General features: G+C 43.0%; 1 protein-coding gene across 2 annotated transcripts; it reads right to left on the bottom strand.

Annotated features, from left to right (window-relative positions):
- Positions 1-23: 23 nt before the first annotated feature.
- lhx5 (LIM homeobox 5) lies at positions 24-9,739 on the bottom strand. Of its 2 annotated transcripts, XM_043715312.1 has the most exons (8): positions 9,679-9,739; positions 8,637-8,742; positions 7,868-8,023; positions 7,125-7,501; positions 5,250-5,473; positions 4,185-4,462; positions 3,280-3,445; positions 24-595 (listed from the first exon to the last, which is right to left on the bottom strand). In XM_043715312.1, exons 4-8 carry the CDS (start codon positions 7,292-7,294, stop codon positions 210-212), a joined length of 1,224 nt encoding a protein of 407 aa, XP_043571247.1. In that variant the 5' UTR covers positions 7,295-7,501; positions 7,868-8,023; positions 8,637-8,742; positions 9,679-9,739; the 3' UTR covers positions 24-209. The 2 variants fall into 2 exon arrangements, with proteins under 2 accessions (XP_043571247.1, XP_043571248.1); XM_043715313.1 differs by lacking the exons at positions 8,637-8,742; positions 9,679-9,739 and having other exon boundaries at positions 7,868-8,045.
- Between the last annotated feature and the right edge of the window lie 3,051 nt (positions 9,740-12,790).

The raw sequence follows: 12,790 nt of genomic DNA, 5'->3' as shown, positions 1-12,790 counted from the left end.
GGGATCGAGAGAGATGTAACGGAGCAGAGGAAAGGGGAGCCGGGAGAGGGAGGAAAGGGGAGCCGGGAGAGGGAGGGAAGGGGGAAGAGAGGGGAGCTTTTACTGGCCCTGTGGTTGTGAGAAAGCGTTTGGAGGGAGCCGCAAGTGCAGGAAGCCGCTAGCCAGAGCCGCAGTGCTCACTGCTGTTTGATTGAGCCACCTCAAGTCCCTCACCAGACCGCAGTCTCATTCAGCTCCTGACTCGGATGTGAGAGCGGCCCGCTGTAGCCGCTGTTGCTGGACATGGAGAAGGGCGGGCTGGGTCCTCCGCTGAACACTTCGCCCGGGATCGGGTGCAACGGCCCGGTCATCCCGGGCTCAGGGCTTGGGGTGTCAGGGTGGGAAATCATGTCCGTGTACCTTTGGTTTTCGCTGCCACCGAGAGCAGGAGGGTGGTGGGCGGATAGCGGAGGCTCCAGCACTCCCAGTGAAGTCGCCCCAGGCCCTGAGGACTGCATGTAGCCTGAATCTGCCGGCGAGTGTGCTTGAGAGGACGGTGGGCCGTGCGGGAAAAAGTCATAATTTGTAGTCGGTCCGTAGTAATCTCCTTGATAATCTGCATGGAACAAAATAAAGTATTCAGCGTTGCAGGCAAATTGAAATTCAACTCATTTCTGGTTGGGTTCTTCAAAAACACAATTCCGGTTTATGTTCCAGCTACATCATTACTCTTGAACAGTTTAGATAAGAAATGTAACAGCATTTGTCAATTTAAATGTCATGACAAAGTTGCATTCCGTTTAAAAGTGTTGCCAGAAGTTAATAAGGAAATGGTGTGATTGAGTCCTCCAGTGAAGACTTGTTGCTTCTCATCCATGCTTGTCAGAATAGGATTTAGGGAGAGGAGTAGGTTCGTGAAAGGGGGTGGGGAGTGGATGGGAGAAAGGCAAGAGAGAGGGAGAGGGTGGTCTAAAAGGGTGAAAGAAAATGGAGGGAGAAAGAGGGACGACGGGGCTAGGGATAGAGGGAGGGCGAATTTGACCACCCCATGCTCGGGATGTAGAAGTCACACACATGCCGCTCAGAAACATGACACAGATCTTCAAATTCCGGCTCATCCAATAATGGGCCCTAGTCTACACACAATTCTTCCATGGTTTCGACAAAAAACAGCATTTCTGCCTTTCGGATTTACACTCCGACATGCAAAAAGACAAAGGTGTGAATTTCCTGTCCACACCCGTATTCCCACCCAACCAGAACAAACATGATTGGTGATCCTCCCATTTTTTCATTAATTGATCATCATTATTTTGGGCTAACATGTTTGTCACGTAAAACCATTCACTGCCCTGTGACAAAGCGAAGTTCTTTTATAAATGGATGGATAGTTACAAATCACTGAAGTAAGGAACGTTGTCAGTATTTATGCATCATTTTAGTAGATCCGATTACAATTAATGGTAAATGGCGAAAGACAGGAATTTACACGCCGACAGTCAATTGACTGCTTCCTGCTTATGTGATCTACTGTACTAACCTTGCAATAAAGGCTACATTACTTTGGCGAAGTGTTAGTTTGCGTGAAATCTGATGTGCACCTACAAAATGTACAAGGATGTCTTGTGTCTATCTACAGTGGATTCCAAATGGACCTAAATACGTTCAGTCAGCACCGCGCAACCGCAGAACTGCGATTTGGAACCTGTTGCTGTCCCTTTGATGGTTTGACAGCTGCATTTTTTTTTCTGACATTCCGCAAAATTTCAGTTGACATAACCAAACAAAAAGAAAATAACGACTGCTTCTGTGAAGTGTTTAGCTTTGTAGGGGTTTCAATAATATCCCTGCTAACTCGAAGTAACTATAAAGTCAATACTAATCTGTAAGTACGGTTGGGTATGAGCTATTGCTTGCAGTAGTAAGTTTTTATATGAATATAGTGCGTTTCATTCGGCCCAGAGGATTCTTAACACGCAAACCGTTTAGCAATTGGAAACGAATTCTAAACAATCATTCAGTATACAGGAATTAAATCTGGATGTATAAAGTCCTGACACATTATGCGATTGGGCGCGGCATTGGAAGCAAGGCGCTTCCAGTCACCATTTATCTCATATTAATAACGTAGTTAGCGCTAGGTACATTCAGGGGCTTCTTATCATGTGTATATGGGCAAGATAGAGTTACAATTATTACATTTAATTCGCAAAAAAAAACGTGAAGGGTTTAATTGAGTGAAGGTGCTGCTTTACATTTGCAAGCAGAAGGCTGCAGCAAACGGCAAGGAGCAGAGTCGTGGCGCTCTGCAAGTGACCCTCCATATGCTCCAAGAGTTCGAGGTAATTGGAACAAATCCTGGGTGAATATCCGACAAAAGACTGCAGCTGTAGCTTTGTTCGCGGAAACACAAGAGAAAGTGCACGTTGAATGGGTCAGGCTTCTCTTCAAAAAGACAGCTTCATCACAATGCATTGCTTTATGGGGCGCAACTTGGCCAGCGCCGGAGCGGAATCTCTTTCGGGGGTTGGGGAGGGGTGTGTATGTGTGTGTGTGTGTGTATATGCGGGGGGGGGGGGGGGGGAGGTAGGGAGGTGGAGATTAAAGAGCTCAACAGGCTGCGATCATTCACTCAATAATACCCGTGCAGATGCCACAAAGCGAGTGAGAAAGTCATAGCAACCGAGCACCTTAGACCATTCGCATCGGACGCGGTTAGCAAGCGTACAATACTTGTAGCAATGTTCATTTCGTAAAAACTGAACGGATTGCGTAAAGGTTCCTGCGGAACGTTGAGATAATAGTAAAGGGACTTCAAAGAAAAACTGTCGTGGGGGGGGGGGCAGAGAGGGGTGAGGGAGATGATCATTACACAAATAAACGGTTAACGCAATGCAAAGTGACAAACACTCATCACAAGAGTAGCGGGGGCTAGCTAATGTTACTGTGTTCTTTTTAAATGCATGAAAATTGTGGGGTTTTTTTTGGACCAAGAGGCGTTACAACTCTTCTGCCTTATTCGCCTTGATGCTTTGAGGTGAAGCTAAAGGAGCCCCGAGCCAGGAGTAGGAGCCAGCCGATGGAGAGCAGACAGGCGCCTCCTTTGCAGGCCAGCGGCTTAACACAAGAACCTGCCCGCCGCGCTTTGTGCGCCTTGTTGGGGGAGAAAAAGACGGGGCACCAGTGAGCCCTCAGCCCTGGGGACACGGATGAGGAGGGGGGGGGGGGGGGGATATCGAGGAACGCCGCCGCTTTGACCGCAGCCAAGCTCTTTCGGAAGTTGAAATGTGGTGAAAGTACCTCCGTAGTAATTGTAGGGAGCAGTGCCCATCATTTCCGATTCGTCCAGGCGCCCTCCCAGAGGACGCATGCGCCTGGGACTTCGGAAGAAAGCGTGCCGCCGTGCTCCCAGAGCACTCAACTGCTTCATCCTTCTCTCCTTCGATCTCCTGTTCTGAAACCAAACCTGCCAAAACAATGGCCCGCTCTTTAATGCAAATACAGCAAGTGCGTTTAAGTACAGCTACCCATGTAAGCACTGAAGGGCAACACCCCGCCCCCCCCCCCCCCCCAAATCACTTTACTCCTGTGGCTGGTCATTAAAACCAGCACCTTTCTCTCCCTCCAACTCCCCCCTCTCACTCATGGCGTGGAGGATACTGATATTACATGCAGTGATTTAACCGGCATAGAGCCAAAAAACCATTTGGAAAACAAAGATAAAACTTTGCAATTGATTGATGGAAATGTGATAACATAATTCTGACCTATCCTGAAAGATTTAATGTTCAGGGACATCCGACCGCGCCAGGGAAGACTTTACAAAGCGCTCATTGTAAATGCACCGGATAAAAGACAGGGCGTCAGATTGATTGTTCGTGTGCGGAAAATATTCGCCCGGGCATTGAGCTCCGTGCCCATTTGGTGCCCACACCCCTCCCGATGGCACCCGAGCGCGGACCCGGCCGTCCTTCAGATATTAAAAGTTTAATGTGAAGTCTCGGGGAGGAGGGGCAAAATATGTAAACCCGTGGGATAAATGAAATGAATACTTTATACATTCCATGTTCTTCGCTATGAGCCACACTGTCAACTAGAATATATCTGACTCGTAATATTTGCACTTTTGCTGAAACGTATACTTTCTGAGCACAGTAAGTGATGCTCAGGACAGACCAACCGGGGAAACAAGGAGGTGAGGCTACCTGAATAACCCGCATGTTGAGGCCTGTTTCCTGGGCCAGCTGCTCCCGTATGTGTCGGGTGGGCTTCGGAGTAGCAGCGAAAGCGGCCTTTAACGTTTCTAACTGTTTGGCTTTAATGGTGGTCCGGGGTCCTCTCCGCTTGGTGCCCATACTCTGCTCTTCGTTCTCGTTGTTCTGGGTCTCCTTGTCTGACGAGGTGGAGTTGTCCGTTTCCTTTGTATCGTCTAAATTCTGATCTTGGAGGTCAGGCGATAAACTCCGATCGGTGCACGAAGAGACTGAAAGACAGCAACGGCCTTTATTTAACCTGTCAGAAGCAGACTTCCTTGAAAGCTGCCGTTGACATCCCTCCGACAGAAGAAGGGCAAACGACAGAATTTTACCAAGTGTTAGCCTAGGACAGGCGACTTTCCAACGGCCACAATGAAATATTCCAAGTGACTAACTAAACATATCTCCATATCTCAGAGACGCTTCCCTGAAACACGTGTTTATTGTTTTCATTTTATTTTAGTTTTCCACTCCATTTTTTTAAAAAAAAAGAAAACTAAAGCTTTTAGAACTTACTTTCATCCTTAGTATTTTCTGAGTATTTTCGGAGAATGCATTTGTAATTTCATGCGAATTCGAATTTCCAGGCAATGACACCGTGTTTGTACAATTTTAGTGGCCTTGGATTTGATTTTAGACGCCACCCAAATCCAAAAGCAAACCCTGGGAAGGGGCATTTCCGAGGTACGATGTCCCAAAGTGGTCAATCATTCCGAAATCTTCTGGTAAGTACAATTTTCGACATCAAGCACGCGGCATGTGGTCAAAGTAAATACGCTTTTTTAAAAAAAAGATTGTCTTATTCGGAAAGTGACGATGAAGATTGACGATGGTTCCCGGTTACACAGGAGGGAGGAGTGGGACGGGGGTGATTTTAAACTAGCGACACCTCACGGGGTGGTGACGAGGGGTGGGGTGGGTGGTGGGAGTTTGGGGGAAGAGATATGAAAAAGAAACAATTCTCGCCATCGGCAAGCATTACCATTAGGTGCTGATCCAAGTCCAGTCCCTTACCTGAATTTAAGTTGGTATCTTTTAAACTGCTGGTGCTCAAATAGTCTTCCTTGCACACGAATTTGTTTTCATCGATTATATACAGTTCCTCTCCAGTCGACAGTTGTTTATTACAGACCATACAAGTGAAGCAGTTTAAGTGAAACACTTTATTTCTTGCTTTCCTTACGAGGTCACTGGGTGAGATACCTTGACAACATCCCGCACATTTCGTACCGAACCGCCTGTAAACAGAAATGGGCGTCATGTAAATATATATCACCTCCATAATTAAGTAAGCCTTTACCATCTCGCTGAGAAAATGATGTAATTAGGACAGTCACGAGGATTTGATAATTGGAACCAGTTCTGCAAACTGCCAGAGCAGCTTTTCGGAAGCGAACCAGATAACTTCAGCGGCGCTCCTTCTGTAATGAATAAAATGAGTTTCAGGAAGAATCAAAAGAAGATCGCAATTACATTCAAATCGTCCTCACTTGCACCTCACAGTTCTGTGAAAGTATCCTGTCCCTTTTAAAGAACAAACAAACCAACATCTTAAACGCTGAATAGATTTTAAACCTGAATAGATTTTAGTATAGCCATGGGTGAGAATACATCCTAAAATAGCTCATATTGGACAATGAACTTAGAACCTCAAAATCCCTGCGGCCTCAGAGGTGAACCCATTCGGTTCCACAAGAACGCTGCAATGTACATTGATGCATGTACCACACTCATGGAGAAAAGTAAGTTGTCAGAAGATACTTGTGGACTTAGTCTCTTACTTGGGCGAAAGTTGTCGTTTCTTCCATTTGACTGGTTTAAATCACTGTTTCAAAGTCGGAAACACCGCAGGGGGAGGTGGGAGAGGCCAGTAGCCTCCACCCTTTATTTCCCGGAGGGCAGGACATCAGAAGTCATGCCTGGTTCGGGACAATCGGCGGGATGATCTCCGCAGCCTCCAATCCACAGCTGCCGTTCTGACCGATTTTAGTGACAATGACATTGATTTAGTAAAATAATTAGAGATCATAAGTCAGCTTTGTTTTATCCTCGAGGTGTAATTGGTTCATTTGCAGTTTAACAGAATCAGTAAACATGTTTAAAGTATTGCTACACTAGGAACCTTCAACGAATCGTTGTTTGCATTGAGAATGGGTCATAGAGGAACGTTCTATTCTACCTGCAAGTCTGCTGGGCCCCGTGGTTAATGTTACTTCCACACACCTGCAGTTTATATTCATTCAAAACAAGTAGCAAGCGTTTGTGTTATGCCATAATTCTCTCAAATAGTTGAGTATTTGAACTACAAGTTGCTGGCACTCCCTGAAGCCCTTTAAAGTTACCCAACTTTCGACATGCACCACCGCAGGTCGCACGCTTTCGCCTACCACTTCGCTGAAGGCCCCGTCTCAACACCTTCCGTGTTGACTGTGGGGTTTGAGAAGATACACAGAACCATAAGTAGACCCGGAAACAATTAGCTGCACTGAGCGCATGAACCATCAGACTGACTGGGATACGCGTTACGGATGTTTGATTAAACAGAGTGACATTGTTGATTTCTTTATCGCATTCCCGGGTAAAAGCAATTTGGAGTGTTTCGTGGAACATCCAATACTTCATTCAGGTTGTGCGGCCCCGGTTAAGCCCTGTGTAGGCCTGAACTGGAATCAATGTCAAAATGTGTTCCCTTGGCTTTTTTTAATCATGAGCTTTTTTGATTACATGTTGTAAGTTACTTCAACTCCGCCCGACAATCCGTGTGTGTGTGAGTGTGTGTGTGAGTGAGTGAAACACATTCTGGGGACAGTTTACACTGGTCTAGTGAGCTTCAGATTCAAAATTACATGGAGTTTTAAAAAACCGAGCACGGAACTTCATCGAACTCACCTGAAGAAATCGTTTTTACAGTAAAGCTTCCCTTCTCTTGAAAAGCATTTTTCAGTCAAGTTGCACTTGCATTCACAACATTGGACGCACTTGATGTGCCACGCTCTGTCCAGCACGTTTAGGAGGAACCTGTCTAAAATAGGCCTCTCACAACCTGCACAGTGCACCATCGTGCTCTGCTTCAGGAACACAATCTTGCCTTTTCCTTTGGAAAAAAAAACGTTACTTCGAGTGACTGCAGTTTACACTTCAAAGATCCAGTTGCCCCGTTCAAGTTCCTCTTGTCAGCTTCGTAGCAGCTGCCTTATCCGTTCTGTCGAAGCTGCGCGCTTTGGGTGCGATTGTGTTTTCCTTTCTCTCCCTGAAGTTTGAAGGAGCTGGAAAATGCAAAATAATCCTTTTTTACTCTGGGATGCGCCTGCTAGCAGCTCATCCTGCTTCTTGAAGCTATCCTTACACATTCAGCAATCAACTCAAAATCATCCTAGCCGGGCTGCAATAGGACTTTTCTCGGGCGCTCATGCTGTCTCCATCATCTTTGTGTACGAAGCTGTAATTCGCGCATCCTTATTCAGATTTGGTGACGTTTGCCGTCACGTACGGGATATGCCGCCCAATCAGAGACACGCTACCATAGAAACGCTTAATTTATAGCATATCTAAATTGAATGCAACGTTGTGCCCGCACAGAGGAAAACAGCCCATTACCTTTGTGGGTGTTAGGTTTACTCGGTGCCTCATACCTTAAGTAAGAATGTCCTTCCATGCCCCTCTTTCTGGTATGAAGACTTTTTTTTCTTTTGTCCAAGTAAAAGACGTGGGTTTTGGTAAGTTAACATCTTCTAGGTTGGGTCACCTTTGTGAACAGCGCTTATCTTCCCCAGAAACAGCTTCAGAAACTAGGTACCCAAATAAAAGCCAATTAAGAGATAAAGGTCTCTTTGCATAAGTCTAAAGCTCAGAATCCGTGCTCTTAATGAAGCGATATTCAGAATTTAGATGCTGACTATACCAAACGTTCTGCCTAGCCGTAGCCTCGGGAAGGATCTGCCTATCGTTTTCTTTGTAAAGGCAACTTTATCTGATTGGTACTAATGGTTATAAATCGCAAGATAATGGATTAAATAGAATGTATGTTGTCGTAGGCTGCTGATTTAAATATGTACTTCTTTTAAAAATCCAAATGCTAGGACCTCTTAAAACTTTCTTAAGCGATTAATTGTTTTCGATTGTGTCCAATCGACAGCACGCTTTACAAACAAACGCGATTAAGAAACGAAATATACGCTTTCCTTCTTAGTATGTTGTGTCAGTTTTGTTAAATGCTAAATAAAATAAAAAAAAACCAAAAAACAGACAAAAATAGAAGCAGCAGGTTTGCGTGTTATTTTTTACAAGCCGACATCGTTTCTGGAAATCACATATCTTAGCCTGAATCTGCATTGTAGCGATTAGGACGCAGTAACGCATCAACTGGTATGGTTCATTTTTGGAGAGAGCAGATATTCTTACCTGTTGTCTTGTAGTGTAATTCGAAAGATATACATGGTGGATTAACTTTGTAGACTTAACTTCACAGTTAAAAGTGTGGGCTGACAAATGCCTCACAAAGCAACTGCTAATGGGAACAGAATGAAGCTGTTTAATTAGTCATTTCATTTTCTATCTTGGTTTTATCACCTTTACAGCATAACAAACTAAACATGTTGTATTTACTCACAGTTACATATTTTACCCATCTATCCACAGTTCCTTACAGTCTATGCTGTAAAACTTCTGATTCAGAAATCTGAGATAACGTATACATTGGCACTGTAAGGTTATTAAGTAATTAACAGCTTAGGCATTTAGGGTGTTGATGTAACATCTGAAACTTGATCTGTAGCACTTTCTGGAGTTGAATTTTGGTCGCTGAAAGTGACTCTGAGATGAACAAAGGAGCAATGAGAAATCGCTGACTGCAAAGCGTCATCCAACGCTGTAACTTTATCATACAATAGTTTGGTTTTATACGTGTTCGCTTTGGCGCTACAATGGCACTGAGAAATGGATCAGGACGTTTGATACAAAATTGGCGCGCGCATAATATACATTCATTAGATCAGTATTTGTCATAGCATTTCCCTGCTATATGATAGTTATAACTGGTTGTATTGTATTTAGTGCGGATCTGCTCATCGGTGGCTGTCTGCCTTGCTGTTGGTAACAGCACGTTACACCTGATTACCAATAAATACATGCAATTCGCATTTACTCGGCGTAATGCGCAGATGCCATTATCGCCACTGTGCATGTTCAAATGAGCATGGATCAGGCTGTTTAATCACGATTCAAAACAAAACATTCACGCCAGTGCACAAAATATTCTCATTACGCATACGTTGTACATTGTAATTCATCGTGGATTAGGCAACTGTATATGAAGGTGGCCAACTCCATGTGCAGACATTAACCCAGAGTGTGCAAGTCCCACACCATGCCAAGTACACGTATGTCACAAAGTAAATACATTTAACTTTACATTCCATTTTTGAGACGTCTAGAAATGTTATACTTGCAAAGAACGACAGCAGATTTCTTATTTCCGTAATTTGATTTGGAGGACGGTGCCAGACAGAATAATCACTTCATTGTTCATTTTAATGCGTAAGAAGTCGCAATATTTGCAAAATATTCTCGATCTCCTAGTTCCTGGCAGAGATTGAAGGGGAGAATTGGTGAGGTTTTGTTTTGAAATTGGCATGAATCTTTATTTAAGAGGCACAAAAAAAAAACACGACAAAGCTTTCTAAGCACAAATCATCTCCATAACATAACTAAAGACAATTTTATGCTTATGTTCCCAACGTTCAACAAACTGTTCCGTTTTCATTCGTGTTAATTCATGTGTAGTGGGAAGTGATTATTTAGACATGGAACCCCAAGTCGTTTCAAATCTGCAGTGTAATGAACTCGAGGTCACGTTTCTGTGACGTTTCATAAAAGAACAAAAGTCTGAAAAGGGTTAGTTTAGCTGGCAGGATCAGAGCGCGACATATATGTGCGTTTTGTAAGACAGACTCAGATCTTTTGGAGCCTTTGTCGGTGAAAGCATTATCAAGTTATTTTTGAGAAGGAGCACTCAGTTCCAACATCTCTTTTTTTTTGGCCCGGGCAATTGTGTTTGTGAAAGACTTTTTATTTCGTTGACACAAAAGAGCAAAGATGCTGTGTAACAAATTCCTGTATTAACTATTTGTATGTTGGAGAAGTAATCTGACACCCCATAAAAGAACATCGCCCGGTTACACACCACCCGATTTGCATTGCAAATGTGTGAGATATACTGAGTATTTCCGAACTGTAGCGGAGTAAAATAACATACATTAATGGCATCCATTATTAAAATAATATCGTTGTCTTTCTGTCCCTATTAATAACGAACAACGCCTGGTTGAGCTGCTCAAGGACAGCTCGTTACATCTCCAAGAACGATTTTAATACGTTCTGATGCCTTAGTATATTATCCTAATGAAACGGTTTAATTCCTGTTTAGGTAAACAGTTCTGCCCCGTACCCAATGCTGTTAGCCCTGCAAACCTTTCAATAACACCGACATCAAGGTTTATGCCTTTTTGTGTGGATTCCGTACATTGTAAATGTTTTGAATAGTTAGGTCAAAGCATGATCGGTAATGGACGGAAATGCTGTGCAGACCTATTTTTGAAACAACCCTCTTTTGTAATTATCATTTCAATAGAGTCGGTAAATGATTAGAAATCAATAAACCCAGTGCCTATTATATAATATTCTCCAGATTGCAGAAGACTGGGCTTGTGTCTACAGGTAAAATATTTGGACATGGTGTGAATTATAAAAGGCAAAACAATTGTGGGCAGATTTTATTAAAATCGACGTATAACCTAAGTGTGCAATTCTAATTCTTGAAGATACATTAACACAAACTGCGTAGGCAACGCGATTAGGAAAAGTTATTTTGCTCTGTGTGTGCAATTTTAAAGTTAAACAAACCCAGCATGGTCCTTGTAAATCGTCTAGGCTTTTATAAGTGACTGCTTTACAAATGATAAATTTAAATAGTTCTCAGCATTCATTACCACCGCTTTGATATCAGCGAAGCGTGAGAAATTGCATATAGTATTCTTGCACGACTGCTTCATCCAAGAACTGAGGACAATCGACATTTGAATCCCTCACCGAGCGGAGAAAACACTGCCTCTGAATTCAGATCGTAAGTTGCACCGTTTCAGAATGTATCTATGAAGTCAGTTTTTTTTCCCCCAATACCAAAATTAGTACAGGCATCGTACTGTTAGGATCTCGTCAAAAAATGCAATTCCCTTAAGTAATTTTACAGTAAACAGATCAATTCTTCTGGGAGAGCGCTGACTCCTTTAAAACATATAACATTTATTTTTATGTGGTCAGATATAATTAGCTCGTCCCACTTTGCGGTAGGAACGTCAGTTTACCCAGAAATCTTTTCACTCACAAAACAAGGGAGAAACAATCAGTCATGTATATTAAAATCAATCAATTACTTGTCTCATTAAGAAAGCATGAGAAAGAAAAACAGAGGCACTGTGAGCGTGTGCAGTCATATTGCAGAGCAGAACTGAAAAGGGGTTTTTCAGTATTCCCTAATGATGTGGCTGGAAAACAACATAAGGTAATATGCGCAGATTTTAAGTAACATTGCTTTGAGGGGAAATAAACTTGAGGGAAATTATTTAAATTAAAGACGATCATAAAAAAGATCGATTATTTCATATACCTTATTTTTTCGTTTCATCTCTGAGAAATAATGCAGTGTAGGTGTTCAATAGCATTAATGGTTATGCATTTCAGACATGCTTTCAGTGGTAGTAGAGACTTGTGTTTACCTGGTATTCTGGACTTGCTGTAAATGAAGGTGATACCGCGTTACTGCCCCGTTTACTATTGTTCAGAAGGTGTTGAAAAACGCTGAAGCGCACCACTACACTGGCTGGCACCCGCTCAGAGCTTCCTGCGATCGAAGTCAAGTGCAGGAGCTGCTCGCCTCGGGCAAGCAGCACAGACTCAGATGGTATCAGAAGAATTTGCTTCCAGGGATTACAAGAGAAAACTCTCCTTTTGTATCAGTTGAGATGCCATTTTGAATGCTTTTCACAGTTGTTTCTTAACAGCAATTAATTTTTTTTTACATTTTAGTTTTTGAAACGCATCTAATGATGTACGGAGAGCAACTCCACAACAATGCTTTTGGTCGAATAAATTTCGCGTGGAAACACTCACGGAGCGCTGCGCGCTTGATACATATTTGGTGTTTTATTAGAAGTTTTAGCACCTCAAAAGCAGCGCCCCTTTGATTTACAGCCAGAGAGTAGCCTAGAACTGGAATTAAAAAGGGGGACTGTTTTTATAGGGTTCGTGCTTTTACATATGCCCCGCCTTTCAAAAACCGATGTCCTTATCCTAACTGATTTAAAAAATGCCTTGATAATTGATTTTCTTTCATAGACTATCTTCATCTTAAAGTTTACAAGGAGTTTGGGATGGACCTCAGGAGATTCTACAGTCTATCAAGACGATGCAAATACCTGCTGGTTTTATGACTAAACGTAAAGGATTGGATTTAATCTAGATGACCTTTCCTTACATAGTCAAAACTAGCCTTTGAGTTA

The sequence above is a fragment of the Chiloscyllium plagiosum genome, chromosome 25, assembly GCF_004010195.1.
Source record: "Chiloscyllium plagiosum isolate BGI_BamShark_2017 chromosome 25, ASM401019v2, whole genome shotgun sequence".
Taxonomy (NCBI): Eukaryota; Metazoa; Chordata; class Chondrichthyes; order Orectolobiformes; family Hemiscylliidae; genus Chiloscyllium; species Chiloscyllium plagiosum.
This window is presented reverse-complemented; position numbering and strand designations above follow the sequence as displayed.